This window comes from Oculina patagonica, chromosome 14, assembly GCF_052425735.1.
Source record: "Oculina patagonica isolate OP01 chromosome 14, crgOcupat, whole genome shotgun sequence".
Classification (NCBI taxonomy): Eukaryota; Metazoa; Cnidaria; class Anthozoa; order Scleractinia; family Oculinidae; genus Oculina; species Oculina patagonica.
The window spans coordinates 15,021,455-15,040,076 of record NC_135771.1 but is presented as its reverse complement, the minus strand read 5'-3'; the positions used below and the strand labels follow the sequence as shown (position 1 = coordinate 15,040,076).

The following is an 18,622-nucleotide window of genomic DNA, read 5'->3' as shown; positions in this document are numbered from 1 at the left end:
TTATATCAACATTTTAGACGCGAATTGTTATTTTTAAAAATATAAGACCGCATCGGGTTTATAAACTTTATACCGCTCTAAAGGAATGATTTCAAGTGAGATATTGGCACATGTGATTGTTTGTATTCCACTTAACTTCACAAACAGTCGATAACTATGCAAAAATAGCATACCCCGAGAGTAATTTACAAAGTCTTTTACATGTACAAAGTGCTAAGAAATTTTACCAAAAAGGCTAAATTATGTTATGGATGGGCGCATTCTTTTTACACACAAAAGGAATATTGTTCCTTTGAATTTTAATCAAGGGTTTTGATTGGTTGATCTTTGGCGGTCACGCTGATTTCAACCATTCACAAAAGACAATTACTTAGCGGCCACCCACGTGACGTGATGTCAACGAAGGAATGTAATTGATGGCGAGAGATTACGCGAAGCCGGAGCAAGTGAGAGGGAAAAATTATTCAAAAGCTGTTGCGTGAAATGAAGTGAGATCTGACACGACTCTCTTATCGCGCGTGTGAAGTTTGAAAGGACAACATGCGTGAAGATCATGTTGTCACTTCTGGGTAACTAGTAACGAGACAAACAGAGTCAATAGGAATGCTGCTCTGTAAACTTTTGTGGTTGTACGGTATAGTTTTAGGTTAGTTCTGTAAAATCAATTGAACAATTCAACACCTTTGAACTTGTTTGGGTTTTGCAGATTTCTTTGCAGCGCTAAATCTTCTTGATTTCTTTGAGCTTGAACTTAACTGTTTGGTTATTCTGTTTGATCTGTAGGTGTCTCAGTTAGAGCACTGAAGCTAACCGCAGCCAAAGATAAAGTAAGCGTCAATGTAAGACAAAATGCCTCTCTTCATTGGACTTTATCAATCAACAGAGGTGAAACGTATTCCCGTATTTTATGGGGGACAAGCACTGTTGACTCCGATGGGACTGCCAGATTGAAAGAAATTCTGTTCTACAAAACTCAGAAAGATGCGGCTGCTAAACCATTCTCGAGAATGCCCCCAAGATACGCTGGCAGAGTAAAAATATTACCGGCAGCTACTCTGTTCATCGAGCGAGTCGATCTGTCAGACGAAAGTTTCTACATGTGCGAGATAACTACCCCGTTTCTTACTATCAGAAAGGCTATCAACTTGACAGTGATAGGTAAGTGGAATTTTTTTTCTTTTGAATCTAGCGCCTTCGTTTCCCTTTTCTTTTTCACATTATAAGCTTAAATCAGGGACGTGCAAGGTGAGCCAGCCCGCGTCGAAAACAGCAGCGACATTTGCGTATATTAGAGTGCTTAATTATGCTCTTCGGAGCACTTTTGTAGCTTTTAGTAAACATTATCAACCGTGCATATGGTAATGGACGCGTTTATCGTCCACTTTGCATCCGATGTTCAAACAAAGTAACCGAGAAGGCATCCAGATTTTTAGAATCAGCCGTGCGGTCATTTCGGTTTGGAACACAGAAAGCTGACCAAGATCTGATAAAGATAATACACTGATCTTGCATAAAATCTGTTACTCGGGAGAAAGCCAGGTTGTAAACAATGAGATAACAAATCTTCTCGAAACCACGGCTTGAATGCGGGAATTTCATTCGGTATATTCATTTCCTAGCAAAAGGAAATGCCGATTCTAAGTAGCGCACAGTAAATTGAGGTATTTAGATAACCACGCTTTTTAGGGCATATCTTGGCATTTCCTTGTCAACAGTGCATATTTTCGCTGCTGATTACCGTGCGATTTCTCTGTTTGGGTTAAATCACCAGCTTATATATTGTCTAAGAGTTTTAAACTGTTTCCTTTATTTGAAAGTTATGTATGAAAACAACCGTTCAGACGAATTTTGTCGGACTCGGGTAAACCAGAGATCCCACACATTTTTTTTTTAAACTTTAAGTTTATATACTCCGTGAAATTGATAAGAACAGCAATAAAGAGTTACTGTTGGTTTCCTATGTTTACATTCACATCAAATTGTTTAGATTTTCCCGTGGCATCGTCAGGGCAATGTAAATAAGATTTTTTCTGAAGGAAGTTGTCAATAATTTGCCTCTAATTTCGATGCTTTGATAAATTGTTCATCCGGTGTATTATTCCATTGCGAATATTACAGACCATTACAATACAAAACCATCTTCCATTTTTACCCCGGGTGTACGTGCAAGGTCAATTTACATCAGTATCTCACTATGAGAATCACGTTTTCGTAACACGAAGTACACAATATACATATATTTTCTCACGCCCCGAACTTTTCCAATTTCTGCTAGAAATTATCGCCTACACGTAACATTTCTGTGGGGAATTAATAATTCGGAACAAAATGATCGAACATTCGAAATGGAAATGTCAATAAACCATTTAGAAGTAAATGAATGATGTGGTAAGGACCTTTGCATATATACACTGTAGGTCTTTAATCGGGGACACGCCATGCGAAATGGATTTGTAATGGAGAGTTTAGAAGTCAAATGGCGAATAGGTTTTGTTCTTTGATATGGTGTGGGGCTTTAAAATGGGATAATCCATTTGCTTGGCCGGGAATTAATTTTTTTCGTGACTTTTTCTAATACAGATCGCAAAGGACGCAAGAAACCACCCTGTAGGTTTGCCGCATGCCGAGCAAAACAAAGCCCTTGCTATGCAATCTGTTTATTGGACATTTTTAAAATGCCTTTTCGGCAATTCTTTCAGTTTATTTCAACGAAACTGTAAATTGGACATTAAAAATCCGAGAGAAGAGGGAAGAGAGTGGATAAGGGCTTTGTTTTGACTTCGGGCGGATATTGAACTTATGTTAATGAATTGGCAATTCTTTTTTTCTCGAGAATTCATTGTGCTTAATTTTTTATAAACCAGCTGCTACACAAGTTATCAAAACTCTTTCACATCCTAACTCCTGAGAGGCTGTTTTTAAAGACAACCTGAAAATGATTTGTCATTAGTGAATAATTTATTTCTGAGAAGATACTAGTGGCCAAAATTAAAGCAACAAATTGTAAACTGAAAAAAGTTATTCCGTCAAAAATGCCACCCTGTTGTTACAGAATGAATTTTATGTATATATAATTTGCTTTTTTTGCAGGTTTATCTTCTTGTTCTGAATTTTAGTTTGTGCTGTTTATATAATTGTTTGGTCCGTATTGAGCCTGATGTTTTGATTTTAAAATTTTCCTTATGGGGAATCATTTGTGATTTTGATTTTTTAAAATTAAAACTGCCCTAATTTTTAGGTGACTAATTACTTTCAGATGCAAATTGAAATACATATGAACCTTGTATTCACAATTACAGTATTGTAAGTAAATAGCAAGAACATTTATAAATCACTTTCAAACAGAATTTGGAGAATGATCTTTCACTACACTACTAATTTATGACTATTGCATTTTTCTGGCATAATTTCAAGTCATAAATTTTCTCACAGTGTTTTGATAAAAATTTACTTCAATCTTGCAGTTTCAGAAGGAGATGTTGTAGTTTAAAAACCATATTTTGACATGAACTTCTGTTATTGTCAGTTATAAATATTCAAATTTAAACCAACATTATTACTGATTATGACAGAAGTTTCTGACAGTCAAAACATGTCTTTTAATCTTAGAAACACCACTCTAGTCTTTTTTAGAAAAATAACAATTTAGGTTACTGCATGAATATAGGTTTGCAAGTTGGCTATGCAAAACTATCCCATAGGCTGGGCCCTGATCTAGAACAGGGTATCTACATGTATTTTAGAAACAATTTCTAGAACGGGGTATGATATTTTGAGTGCATGAAAGTTTTAAATTATCAGCAGCCAAACCTTTTTCTAGTACAGGGTATCATTTTAGATGCAAATTTTTTCCCATCCAAAACATACCTGAGTACCCCCTCCCAGGAGGCTGCATTGATTACTTCTAGTAACGTGCTCCTTGATTCTGTCTTGCGCAAGTCTGCAGTTTTACGTTACACCAAAGGTGCGTCTGAGCAACTTGCCTTCAACAACAAGGCGTACAATACTACATGCTGTTTTCAAGTGGGACACTACACTAAGATCACACCTTGTACAGTCACAAGACAGTGACAACACTTAAAAAGATGGCATGGTTTACAGGATTGCCTGTGAAGACCAATGTAAAATTTACCCTACCTGTTCCTTTTTCTTGAAATTAAGTTCCTGTGAAAATGAGTACCGTAAAAACCCGCAGATAAGCCGTACCTTTTCCCCCAAAATCTTCGCTTGTAATCAAGGGTGCGGCTTACCTGCGGGAACATTTAGAAAAGGTGCCAAAAATGTTTGTGAATTGACACTTTTATGGAAAAGTTTGCAAATTAATATTACATAAAACTACAAGGGAGTATTGGTCATTGCTTTTGCAAGTTTGACAGCCCCTAAAAGTTGTTTGCAGTGTCGACGATGGCCTATATTTTCAACAGAATAAAAACTGATACGCCATGAGCAAGAAAATACCACGAGTATTCGTATGGTAGATGCGGATCATGGCCTACTGTTTCTTCCCCATTTAGCACTTTAATGGCAAATAAGCCGAACTAATTATGAAACTCTTTTGATGCAACAAGGTTATCTCCAATAGATAGCTCCCAAATCCCTTTTCATCGATACAATAGCAATGAAACCTGAACACCTCCATCTTGTTTTGCTTGTCCCATTTTTGCGTTTGATCAAATGCCTGGTAACTTAGCTACGAATGTTACGAAATGCACGTTCTTGTTGTTGCACAAAAATCCATTGAAAAACTGTGTTTAATGAAGAAATACTTGTCAACAAATACCAGAAAAAGGTCAACCATATGTCAAAGTTGGTGTTCATTTTTTAAAGAGCTGAAATTGTGGGTAAGGCTGAAATATTTCCGTTTCAATGTTTAGTGAGTTTAGGTTTGATGAAGAAAACTCCTGAAGACTCGACTTTGAATTTTCTTTGATTAACTTTCAAAAAAACTTTTTTCCAAAAATTATTTAAGTTGCTAAATTCAGGGTCCGGCTTATCTGCGGGTGTTTACGGTAATAATAAGGTATATCTGACATTTTTATATTTTATTTGGTGAGGAAAATTTTATTTTTATTGGGAAAGTGTCAGGGAAAAGACAGGGAATTTTGAAAACTGTCTGTCTGTGGCATCCATGCCTGGTACACTACAAAAATCTACCAAATATTGATTAGATAAATTCGGAAAAGTCCATAAACACAGTGAAAACTGCTCATTTTGTGGTTAGCAAGTTAAAAGTGCAAGCTGTTTTCTTCCGACAAAGAGCAAAGGTTTATCTTGCCTTAATGACCAGAAATTTACGCAAAGTTGATACTACCTCAAACGATGTTATAACTTGTCCTGATAAATGCTGCAGCCAATCGAATCTCAGATACTGCCAAATAACAATGCAACATTATCTGCCAGACCCTCACCTTGTGATTCTGTTTCCAAAACACTTTTAAAATGTGGGTTGTGGTCGTGGGTTTGAGTCCCACCCGAGCCACTGATTTTTTAAGCAATGTAGTATGATGTCATCGCTTTATGCCATGACACGATCAGTTCTTTTTGTCTGTTTCCTGCAATTACTTTAATAACAAGAAATTGCCACATAGAACACAAAAGCAAAATACTCAGGTGCAGTAAGAATGGAACACTACAATGTATAGACAAAAGAGACTTATTTTGTATGATTGGATCTTTTAGATTTAGTAGACAGAATAATTTATATAAAATACTGGGCCGCTGTGAACAAGAGACTGTTTGACCTTTCTTGCTCAGCATTATTGGGTAGATTGCAGGCAGCTGAGGCCGATAATGCTGTGAGCTGAAGTAATTATCTATTAAATAACGTTGTCTGCTTATGGTGGGTGTCCACGTACACCTCATAGCACCAGAAGGGATAGTGGTAATACTTTCCTCAATCAACCTTTCAATGGCTTTTAAAACAAAACATGATGTTGCTGCAAGTAACTCTTGAATTGAACAAAATGTTAAATCTTTTCAACACCCACTTTTCACACCAGGTTCTTGATTCCTCGGAAATCTTTTAAACTAGGGCCGGGTCACACTAGTCAGGACAAAATTGTTTTTGTTGGGTAACAATTTTACCCAAATGTCTATTTCTGGTATAAAACTATTTTGGCGTGCTAGGGTCGCACGAATTTACAGGTATGCCATAACAATGTGTCAACAGGAGTTCCAATATCATGCGAACAAAAACATGGAGCGGTGACATGAAGCTTTCCTTTCCTTGGGATTTTAGTCCTTTTAACCTGCATGCAGGCAAGAATGGCAAGCATATTAAATATGCAATGTGTTTACTGCCTGCACAACTTGAACATCCAGCTGGCACTGTTGAGTTGTGAGCATCAAATAAGGCAATGTAGATGGCATGGACTGTGTCGACTACACAATCCTTATCGGTGGCATTTGCAGAGACCAAATGGATTATGATTTGAAATACACTTTAAGAAACCAATACTTCAAAAGTCAGCTTTGAATGACAAGGGATACCTTTGATGCACTTCTCAATCTATTGCATCCGTTTCTTTTGAGACAAAACACCGCTTTGCACTATTGTATTCTTCCAGAGAAGGAACTCTCTCTTGGACTTTACCGTTTCGCACATGGAAACTCTTACATGGAAACTCAGTTATTACTGCAATGAGTTTCCATTAAACATTATATTATTATTATTATTATTATTATTACTATTATTATTATTATTATTATTTAACCATAGGCGCTAATTTCGGTGAAGGGAACGTGATCGAAGCAGTTCAAGATGTTATGAAAGCACCATTTACATTAAATAGCTTTTTTGACATTTTGGCTAGGTCCAGAGCTTGGCAAAGTGGCTGTATCTTTAAGCATTTGGTACGATCGGCTCATTTTTGAAATGGGTTGAACTAGCAAAACCTACATGATGACAGATTTTTTGGTAAAATAAACAACTTTTTACCCTAGTGCGACCCGGCCCCTAAAGGCAGAAAATTCCAATCAATTACAAAATGAAAACATGTTCTGATCTAATTTATCATATTAAAAACAAACATTGTTTAATTTGATACTTAAAAATCCAATTGAGAACAATTTATTAATTATGTGACTGACTGATTTACATGTTTATTGTATGTGAAGAATGTTTTTCAAGTTTTTCTATATGAACGTTTTTCAATTATACATGTACAGTTGAATCCCGATAACTCGAACCCTCAGTAACTCGAACTCCCGCTAACTCAAACCTTTTTCGATTCCCCTTCAGATCATTTTCTTACTAATTTTACCCTCAGTAACTCGAACTCCCGATATCTTGAACCTTTTTCGAATTCCCTTGAAGGTTCGAGTTATCGGGATTCAACTGTATACTGCATGTATTTTTCTTGATATTTTTGTTTTCAAGAAAATCTTCTCATTATTTCTTTGTGTTATATATAGATATGTGTGTGGTGTATTTCAATTGCAGTAGTTTCCTATCAATTCTCCATATTTATTAATGGTTCAGTAAAACCACTTCCATTAGAACAGTGAATGATCAGCTCTATTTATCTGCATGTGGTCTAGATCTGTGGTCTGTGATTTTTTTTTTGCTTTTTTACCCTTTAACTTTCACTCGCAAGAGTGACAAAGTTCAAAATTGAAAAAGCAATATTCCATGTTTTATTTGGCAAAATCTTGGAGACCAAGACAACCCAACAACTGTAATGGGTTGTCCATCAATTATTCCGTACTGTTATTTAAAATTAATGACGAGGCCTTGTTTGGATTATTCTGACAAGTGACATGGAATTGAAAACTTAGGGGGGGGGGGGGGAAAGCAAGGGGCCGCAAGGCGAGAGTGACTAGTTAGAAATTTTCAGTGGTTGAGAATTGACAGTAACTGTAACTAATAAATTTAAACAGTTTTAAAATATCCAAGAATTGTCTGCTTTGGGTGTATGAGTTACTCACTGCTAGTCAGTGGACCAAATTCCGACACCAAATTAATGTAAATCTTTTAAAATTGTGGATTACAAAAGATAAGTTTACAAAATTTTCTTTTGTAGCTGAGGGCACTTACAGGTATTTTAGAGACCCTTTGGGTGTGGTAAATAGAGGGAACAGAAATAGTGCACACCAGTTCCCTGATAAGTACATTAAATTATAAAATAAGTTCTCACTGAATGAGTATAAAGTGCCTAAAAATAGTTTAAAATTCCATACGTTTCGGGCTCAGCCCTTCTTCAGTGGAAAGTCAAGATTAATTAGTATGTGTCTTCTAGCATGTGTGTAATTCAGTGGAAAGTCAAGATAAGTGGAAATTTATTTTTCCACTTATCCCTTGTTTATTACACTGTCAATTTAAGTCACAACACGACTATGGTACAGTGGGAGTGCCATTAACCCAAGCACCAAACTGGCCACCAAAATCTGTTCATGTTCATGGGAATTAAGAAAATGACTATGTCACATGGTTCCTTCATTAATGTTGGGAAGCCCTTGAATTTTGGCTTCCAGATGGAGTTTGAAAAGAAAAGAAAGTGATGTGACACAAACTGAAGTGTTGGACAAAATAGCAGGGGGTGGGAGAGATGCTGATGAATGATTTATTGATTTGGTCACCTCTTGCTTTAGTTCAATTCAGTTCTGAGGTGTGAAAATGTCATACTTTTTCATCTCTTAACCTGAGTTTGTATCTTCTAGCATGTGTACACGTAATTTTTAATTTGATGCAAGTAACATCTAAACTTTAATTTGAAAATACATTATCTTTCAAGCAAAGGGCGAGTAGGTCTAGGTAATACGATGCTGCCTACATTGCCTACCCTTTTTGTTTCCTGCGGCATTTCTCTTGTTAATAGTAAGAAGGTGATTTCAGTCCTGTATTTTAAATAAATTATCACAAATTAAAGATACAGTTTTGTTTGGTTCATGTAGATCCACCACAGATTTTAACACAGCTACCTCAGCAGTTAACTTGGAATGAAGGTGACTCCAAAGAGATAACTTGTAACACTGATGGAAAACCAAAGCCACGGGTGACATGGAAAAAAGACGACATTGTTATAAAACAGGCACGCCAGACTGCAAAGTTGGATTTTCCATCTGTTACCTACAAAGCGGTTGGGCTGTACAAATGTCTAGCTGAGAATGCGGGTGGAAGGAAACAAAAACAAGTTCAAGTTAATGTCCTTTGTAAGCATACATGTATTATGACATTCAGAGTTTTGATGTATTTGTTGGGACATACACAAGTCATTATGTTTCATCCAGATTTTTCTTGGGGTAGCTACTAGTTTGCAGTGATGCATTGTCCAAAGAACAAATTTAAAAATATTACTACAGGATTATTTGGCAGATGTCAGACTTGCAGGTTGGAAGGCACGGTATCTAATGGTTGGTGTCACAGCTCAGGCCAAGCCAGGGTCCAGACCCCTTACTCCTACTGTGCTTGTAAACAGATTTTCAAAGGGTTTGGAAGTAGTATATGCATTTGATTCTTCTGGTCACTTAAATTGCATTGAAGAAAACAGAGTCAAGCATGGGCTTTTATGAGCCATCTGGCCCCTAGGGGAGTCTCAGAGCTTGAATGGGTTAAACCTAGACATGTTATCTTTGACAAAACTGTATGACTTTGAACTTCATGTAGCAGGGACAAATTCACAATGTGCATGGTTATAGGCAAAGCAAAACATTCATAGAACATCCCGACTCAGAAAGCAAGAGACTGCTCTGACTGGACATTTGTTTATAAAGTATGCTTGCCATCCAATCAATTTATAATCTGCAATGTAGACAGTCCAGTGCTTGGAAAAAACTATTGTGAGGGGGACACGGGGGTACCCCGAACACCGCAAAAATAATACACAAACACTGCATCATCGCAAGAAAATTTGACGAAACACTGTTACCGCAATATAATCAAGTTACTTATGAATGAAAACGGCTTGCTATTGGCAGCTAAAGCGTATTAATGATCAACTAGACGATATTTGACTGTATTTTGTTACAAATTAAACATATGGAATATGTTAGTATCGTAAAGGTCGGATTAACAAAGATAGCAGAGCTAAATTTAGTTCTGCAAGTGTCAGGCAAGAAACTGTAACACCGCTAATAATTTTGTTCCACCGAACACCGTAGGTTTAAAAACACAAACATCGCACACCGCAGGGTTTGAGAACACCGCAACACCGCAAGATGGGATTTTATTCACCGCAACACCGCATAAAAAAAAATTAGCAACACCGCAACACCGCAAACCCCCATGTCCCCCTCTATTGTCAGTGGTTAGTTTGGCCAGTGGTGTCTTGTCATGTTTGAAATCTTTGTATAGGTAACCTAATATTAAACGTCACCTATTGACAGAATTTCTACTTATCAAAGGGAACTTGTATAATCTGGTTGTTTTGTTAATTGCAGATTCACCCAAGGACACTAACATTACAACTGATGCTCCCCAAGACACTGTTAGTGACGGTGGTCTTATTACCATTACCTGTAAGGCCCATGGAAATCCTACCCCCATGTACAAATTTTTCATTGAAAACAGACCAATTAATGACAGGAAGGCAGAAAGATCGGGCATACTTAAGTTGACTGCTATGAGCTTTTCCCAGAGTGGAATATACAGTTGCAGACCTGAAAATGACAGAGGGAAAGGTCCAAGGAAAGATGTGGCAGTTTATGTTCGGCGTAAGTAGAGATAATTTTGATTAAACCTTACAGTGGGGCCAGCAGGTTTTTATAAACCCCGAGATGGATATTACGACATCTGGTAAATGCCCTCTTATTGGATTTGTTAAATTGCTCGATCAGTTTTTTTTTTCAGTAAAAAATATGTAGATGCTTAAAGAGAATCTTGACTAAAACACAGTTAAAATCCGAAAGTATACTTAATGACTCTGTTTCACTTGTTTGAGATTTTAAATCAAAGTGTGCTGTTTTCAGTTAAGGAAAGAAGATGTTGTTTGTAAAATCTTGAAACTTACAGCCAATTTCAAACAGGAACTTCATTACGGTGTATGTTGAAGGAAAGGTAGATTTGTGTAACTTTTAGAAGAACTAACTAAAGTTTTGAGTGACAAATTATGCATATACATCACATCTGGTACTCACAGTGCCTCTCAATAAAATAATTTAATACAGGTAATACATGTATATATATTTAAGAATTTAAATAATATTGCAAAGAGGTTTTTGCATGTGTATGTTTGTGGAAGGCTGCTAAAATTCTAGAAGGATCAGTTTGCATTAGTTATACAATTAGCAGTGTAACTATATTGATGCTGACTCATTTTCAGTTGATTAAGATTGTAACACCTGTATTTTGAATTTTTTCCTTGCTTTTAGATGCGCCAACAATAACACTTTCTCCTGAAAGTCAAGTAGTTGATGAAAATGGTCAAGTGAATGTACGATGTGAAGCGAAAGGCTATCCACCTCCTAAGATAACGTGGGTAAAAGTACTTGGCAATCGAAAGGTTGAAGAAGGAAATTCTTTGTTCAAACGCAATGTACAGCGTTCTGACCAGGGGCGGTACAGATGCATAGCAACTAATGGATTTGGACAGGACGCCACTGCAGAGTTTAAAATAAATGTGTATTGTGAGTACGACCCCTACCCCTCCCCTGCACATCATAATTAACACTTGAGCTCAATATTTCACTTTAACCAGCCAAACCAATCTTGATGTAGTGTGGCCTTCTGCCTTTTGTGAGATCAGCACCTTTCACACCGGATTATGTTTTTGATAAACTGGGAAAGTGTCTTTCAAAGCATGCCTAAACAAGCATGATGTGATAAATTGGGCCAGAGATACAGGTACTAATAAAATTATTAACCTACAAATTTCCCCTCCCAAAATGGGAGAAAACTTGATCTTCCCTACCATGGATACTTTTAGTTACATTTTCCAGTGGGACAAAGGCAACTCAAAGACCAACAAAACCACCAAAAAAATCTAAGTGAGAAAAGGGCAAAAAAGTATAGTTTTTTCTAACTCCCAAACTAACGTAAACCAAATTAAAAAAAGTTCTCACTTAATGAGTAGTAAGTGCCTTTAAAACAGTTCAAAGTTCCATATGTTTCGGGCTCAGCCCTAATCATCAGTGGAAAGTTGAGATTTCAGTTCCTGACCACTGAAATTCCACTGATGAAGGGCTGAGCCCGAAACGTATGGAACTTTGAACTGTTTTAAAGGTACTTATTACTCATTTAGTGAGAACTTTTTTAATTTTGTACTTTTACAAGTGCCACGCAGCATAACTTAAACCAACCCATGGCTTTGCACCTGCCCAACCAACAGAATACCAACGTGCAAGCTATTTTGCCTCAGAGTTAATGGTCGGGAATGTTAGTTACTACCTTCAAATGACGTTTTTGGGCATTTAGCTACCATCTTTAAGCAAAGTAGCCAGAAATAGACATGTGTAGCATTCAGTGAACATTTGTCTGGGAAAATCTCAGAAATCAATGAGTTGTCCTTTTCAATAATAAATTGCAAATGTTAATTGGCCCTACATCACTTGAGTGATCATGTACACCCTGTAGGTGTAACAATTAAATTGAAAATAATAACATGAGTGTGTATCCATGCACTAAATTAATTTGTCAGTAATTAAAGGTATTGAATTTTTTTTTATAACATATACTGTGTTTAATTTAGTGCAGACCTTAATGGCCTTTATTTGATAACTTTTTTTTTTTTACTTTACTCAACAAGATTCCCCTGTGATCAATGTAACAGCATCAAGCAAAAACGTTCCTGCATGGGCTGGTGCTACAACAAACTTGTCATGTGTTGCTGATGGTAATCCTGCACCTCGATACATCTGGACAAACTCGTCTGGTGTTGTGGCTACCTCAGAGGAACATGGAATACTACAAGTGACTCCTCAGGGTGGTAGCGGCTTTGGACCATACACGTGTACAGTGGAAAATAACAAAGGAAAAGACTATCTTGATATTCAGCTGGTGAAAGTTGGTATGTGCTATTACATTCTGTAGAACTTGTTTCAACAACACTGCTCCAACATTTTAATGAGTACACAGAACTTAATGTACGTACCTACAGCTGCCCCAGTAAAAATATTTTGTGATCACACAGTGATACATGTGATCAAATGTGATCACACACTGTGATCACATGTGTGATGTGCTCACACATAAAAACTTTTACATGTGATCACATGTGATCACAGGTGTGATGATGGGTGTGATGTCAGGTGTGGTCACAGGTTGTTGGCATAGGTGTGATCACATGTAAGGAAATACTCTGATCACAAACATGATCATGCCTGTGATCACAGTATTTACATCTTAATCATTTGTGTGATCACATACAAGTTAATCATTAGGCAAGGTGATCACAAATTTTAGCGTGATCACACCTGTATCATGCGCTTTTCTGTGAATCACAAAATGTTTTTATTGGGGTGCTCAACTTGACTTGAGTTCAATACCTCAAGCACTTACCATTAGTATGCTTGGTCAGTAGTTAACATTTATTTAATACAAAATTCCCCCTCAATACATCCTCAGGAATGTACTGGTATATGACCAAGGACATAATTTATACCGTTGTTTAGTAAAATACCTTTTGAGATCATGCACCTGCCATTAAAATAAAAAGGAAAAAACATAATTAAAACTACCTGTATACATTGCTTGACAAGCCTATAATAATCTTACCTAGTACACAGTGCAAGGTAATGTAAGGTGTTGCATATTCAGGAGTGCTCAAATTTTGCTTAGTTTTACCAATTCATTAGCATGTTTCATGTTCCTTGTATTAAATTTTGGTGTGCATGTCAAACAGGTAATATTTAAAACTAGCAATGGTATATTGCAATTCCTGCATTTTGATTGGTTAACAGGCAATGGTTTATGAGCACCATTGACCACAAATATGGTAGGTGATACGCGTCAACGAAAACAGCTGGGGAGCTCAAATATTGCTATTCTTTAAGCATTTTTAATAAAACAATTATTCCACTCGCACTTGTTGGATATGAGATCGTTATAGCCAACTCGGCGCTACGCACCTTGTTGGCTATCTACCATATGCATCTCGTATCCAACACGCGCTTGCGGAATAATGGTTAATAATATTAGCTAGAGGGATTAATATAATGAAGTAATGTTCACCAAATTCTCAAAACTATGTAACCATTGAGTATTTTGTTATTTACTTATAAGAAATAATACTAGTAGTAATCAGAGATCAGGGGAGTGCGTTCGACCTATAGGTAAAATAGACCCAAGGTAGGCAGGCAGTGGCAAAAACCCCCCGACATGGTCGGTCTACTTGTAGTATGCCTTTTGTCAAAGTTAGTTACTATGCTTTGTTACCGAACCAAACGCAAGGAGGATAAGTGTGAGAAAGAATGTGTGACAAGCCAAAAGAACATAGAATGAATGAAATATTATGTACACAAAAATAATTATTTATTTCACTTGACCTGTTATCGTTTGGCACTATCGTTTTCCACAAACTTCTGGAAATAGTTTTACTTCGATTTAAAATTCCACAGACATAATTCACATAGTAATCCACTACACGCATATTACATTCACACAACTTTTTCCTCGTCAAAACGTCTAGTGTTTCTAGGAATAACGATATATCACGAATTCAAAGAAATGATAAAACAATTTCGATCCGTATTATACCCACTCTCGATGCATTTAATTTTAACAATTTGTAGTTTTGTGCAACATATAATAATTGCAGGAAAATACGCTGGTTTACCTATGAACGAACTCCGTACGAAACTACGCATCAACTTACTCGATTTCCACTCTTTATGACGTTCGGTGGCTGAAGACAACTCTGCTACCTTGGATGATAACCTTCTAATGTTCTCCAAGACATTTTTGGCAAAATTACAATTTTGACAACACATTTTTAACCCTTTTTTTCAAGCAAAATAATGTTTCTAAGCTGCGTTTGGGACGCCATCTTGTTTTACATGAAATTGAGGCCATCTGTGGCTACCAGTTTCCGGCCGAGAATTGCCCTTGTAAAAATCAATCGGGGCAGCCAATCTGGCATCCATACATCTGCGCGCGCATTAAGGCTCGATTCATTCTGCATAACAGTACACAGGCATACCAACTCAAAAGACACAGGACGCACTCTCCTTCGTCAAACGCAATAAAGCAGTCAATATCAATTCAGGCTGGTATAAGATATGGTGTTTGTAGTGTTTGTAATAGTGCATTTTATAGATGTGCTTAGCAGAAATGACACAAGAGTTGAATTTACTACCCAATTTATAGGCTAACAGTACTTCATTGTGATACAAACCTTACTCCCTTTCAAATGTAAACTACTCTGTACGGGTGCCAAACTGGTTTTCTGATCTCTGTCATCTCATGGTCAACCCGAATATCTCTTACATAAAAAAAAATTGAGGCTGGATGATTTGACACAAAGTTGTGAAATTATTGGTACTTTTATTAATTACTTTCATTTATTGATTTTAGATAAACCAGTCGTCAAGCTGGAGTTCCAGGGTGGTACTGCATTTTCTCTGTCCTTCACCTTAAGATTGCTATCTGATGACAGAAGCAACTCTTTTTTACAGTATTATACTTTGCGGTATCGTAAAGATGACGGCAATGGATGGATAAAGAAAATCTCAAGAATTTCTCCTTCAACAACTACTTACCAAATAACTGATTTGGAGCCATACACTGAATATATTGTTGAGTTGTATGCAACAAATAAGCACTTTACAAGTGAAAAATCTGAAGTCAGAGCAAGGACTACTGCTTATGGTAAGAATTGTCCCTTAGATGGGGATGCTGATGAGAAACATAACTGAAATTTTACTGTTAATAATAGAATACAGTTTGTTCACTGAATATACCTCAAACCCAATCACTCTTAGTGGAGACCAGCTTATTATAAAAAAATAATTATTATGAAATTAACACAATTCCTGAAGACAAATGGCATATTCTGTAAAACTGAGCCAGTTTCCAAAGCTTGAAGTTACTCATGGTTCATACATGTACTACATAGTCATGTTTCGTGCCTTGAATTGCAGCGGTCAACTTGAAATGTCCTTGAATCTGGCCACAGGCTAGGCCTGAAGGCCTTGAAAAGACCTGGAATTTTGACCTTGTAAAAAGTTCTTAAAAAGTCCTTGAAATTTGAAACATGTCCATTTTCTTGTTTGCTCTCTGCCTACTCATGTGACTGGGAAAACAAAATGTAGCAGCCTCCCACTGACAGGATTCAATGTAACTTCTTTTCCTCAGTACCTGGACCTCCACACAATGTTATTGTAGATGCAATTAACAGCACTGCAATTCATGTGCAATGGATGCCTCCTTTGAAGCCAAACGGGCCATTGAAGTTTTACACAGTTTCTGTCACAGGCAGTTTTCGCAAGGTCGTAACAGTCATGCCCAATGTTACTGAGGCTTTCATTGGAGGCCTGGACCCCTATACCAACTACAGTGTGAAAGTTAAGGTGGAAAACAGCGTATCTCATAAGGAGAGCTCTGGAGTGATTATTCGAACAAGGCCTTCAGGTAAACACAGTCAAGCTCACTAATTGAGGATAATTTAATTGGCTAAAATAATGAAACAAAAAATAAAGAAATAAATATAGTTTATATAATTTTAATTTTTTGGAAGTCATTATTTATTATAACACATACAACACTTAAAATGTAAAACTTACTTACAATACAACACATTACAATCACATGTAACTAACAACACATTACAATTACATGTACATCATAAGCCTGTGTATGATGCTTATAGTGTTAAGTATCCTGTTCAAGACCACAAAACCTGTCCAGTGACAGGTACATGTCTCTGTACATGTTTACAATAACAAAAATCTAGACTTCAACAATAAAAGCTCTAGCTAAGTCCCTGAGAGCTCATTTCTTTTTGAGACCTTTCACAGTTTATATCTCATTAGAGGGTTGGGGGGGGGGGGGGAGGGGGGGGGTTATTTGGAACCATATTTAATCAGTTTATATTAGGGTACATAATTTATAAAAGAAATATCTAAAAGTGAGTGGAGTTTCTAAAGTTTAGTGCTGTTTAGTAACACATAAATTTTACCAAAAAAAACCCAGCAAAAGGTGAAGTGTGATGGCTTAAATTAGCTTTAAATTAGCAAAACAACCTTGTTGTCTTGTTCATAAAATAATTTCAGATCTAACTGATATCTTTTTCAACAATTACTTTAAAAATATTTATTTATTTATTTAAAAGTATTACCGTAAAAACCCACAGATAAGCCGCACCTTTTTTCCAAAAATTTTCGCTCGAAAGCGAGGGTGCGGCTTATCTGCAGGAACACGAAAAGGTATTTGTCGTAACAGATCTATTTGTCGGATAAAAATAAAAAAAAAAAGAGAGAAAAAAAAAAAAAAAAAAAAAAAAAAAAAAAAAACGACAAAAATTTGTCGAACTGATTATGAAACTCTCTTCATGCAACGAGTTTATCTCCAATAGATGGCTCCCAAATCTCTTTAATTTGTCGATATGATAGCCACGAAACCCGAACGCCTCCGTCGCGTCGCCATTTTGTTTTGCTTTATGTTATGTTCTCGCCCTAGTCTCATATTTCGCGTCCGATGAAATGCCTGGTTACTAAGCTACGAACGTTCGGCAAACACAAGTTCTTGTTGTTGACACAAAAATCTATGGAAAAACTGCGTTGAACGAAGAAATACCTGTCAACAAATGCCAGAAAAAGATCACCCATAATATTTCAAAGTTGGTTTTCATTATATTAAAGAGCTCAAATTGTGGGTAAGACTGAAATATTTTCTGTTTCAATGTTCATTGAGTTTACGTTCGACGAAGAAGACTTCCTAAAGACTCAACTTTGGATTTTTGCCTCGACTTTGGATTTTCTTTGATATACTTTCAAAAAACTTTTTTTCCAACATTAATTTTGAGTTGTTAAACTCAGGGTGCGGCTTATCTGCGGGTGCGGCTTATCCGCGGGTGTTTACGGTAATCATGTTATTAAGATAGCATTTTGTACAAGGTTTACGGATAATACTATTACAAAAATTAACAACCTGTCAAATTGGTTTTCTCTCTTAGCTCCTAGTAAACCACGTCACCTTGATGCAAACACCACTGGACCTTATAGTGTACGTCTAACCTGGAAAAAACCAAAGAAAGTAAATGGCATAATAGTCTTATTTAAAGTAAGAATGTACTGGAGGTTTAAGAACATGAAGGGAGGTTACAAAGAGGAGACTTATCTAATTCCTGCAAAAGTAACAACCAGAGCAGGAAAAAGGAGATTTGCCCGCAGAGTGTCAGATTATGCAGTAAGAAGTCTAGAGCCAGTCAGGGACATTGAACTAAAAAGAGTGCAGCCATTTGCTATCATATCAATCCAGGTCTCTGAGGGGACAAGGAACGCTGACCAGGAACCTCTGTGGAGTCCATTTTCTAATAACCAAACTATAGAGACCATGGAGGGAGGTAAGCAAGTAATATGTTCCTACATGTAGTAGAGGTTTAATAGGTAAACAAAGGGAAATGGTAAATAAAATAGTTTTGGTTTAACCTGAGAAAATGTCCCAATGTAGTAATCAAATATGTGGTAAGTCATTGTTAGAGGTTGCATTTTTCAGTCTGTCTCTTGTAAAAAGCAAACATTACATAACCAA

General features: G+C 36.7%; 1 protein-coding gene across 1 annotated transcript in view; it reads left to right on the top strand.

Moving 5' to 3' along the window:
- The first annotated feature begins 402 nt into the window (after positions 1-402).
- LOC144637973 (receptor-type tyrosine-protein phosphatase S-like) overlaps positions 403-18,622 on the top strand; it is a 47,526-nt gene continuing 29,306 nt past the window's right edge. The window contains exons 1-9 of the mRNA XM_078497064.1: positions 403-646; positions 784-1,158; positions 8,893-9,150; positions 10,378-10,650; positions 11,308-11,562; positions 12,681-12,941; positions 15,446-15,739; positions 16,226-16,501; positions 18,045-18,434. Coding sequence (XP_078353190.1) covers positions 604-646; positions 784-1,158; positions 8,893-9,150; positions 10,378-10,650; positions 11,308-11,562; positions 12,681-12,941; positions 15,446-15,739; positions 16,226-16,501; positions 18,045-18,434 — 2,425 coding nt within the window. The 5' untranslated portion in view covers positions 403-603. The remainder of the gene's footprint in view (positions 647-783; positions 1,159-8,892; positions 9,151-10,377; positions 10,651-11,307; positions 11,563-12,680; positions 12,942-15,445; positions 15,740-16,225; positions 16,502-18,044; positions 18,435-18,622) is intronic.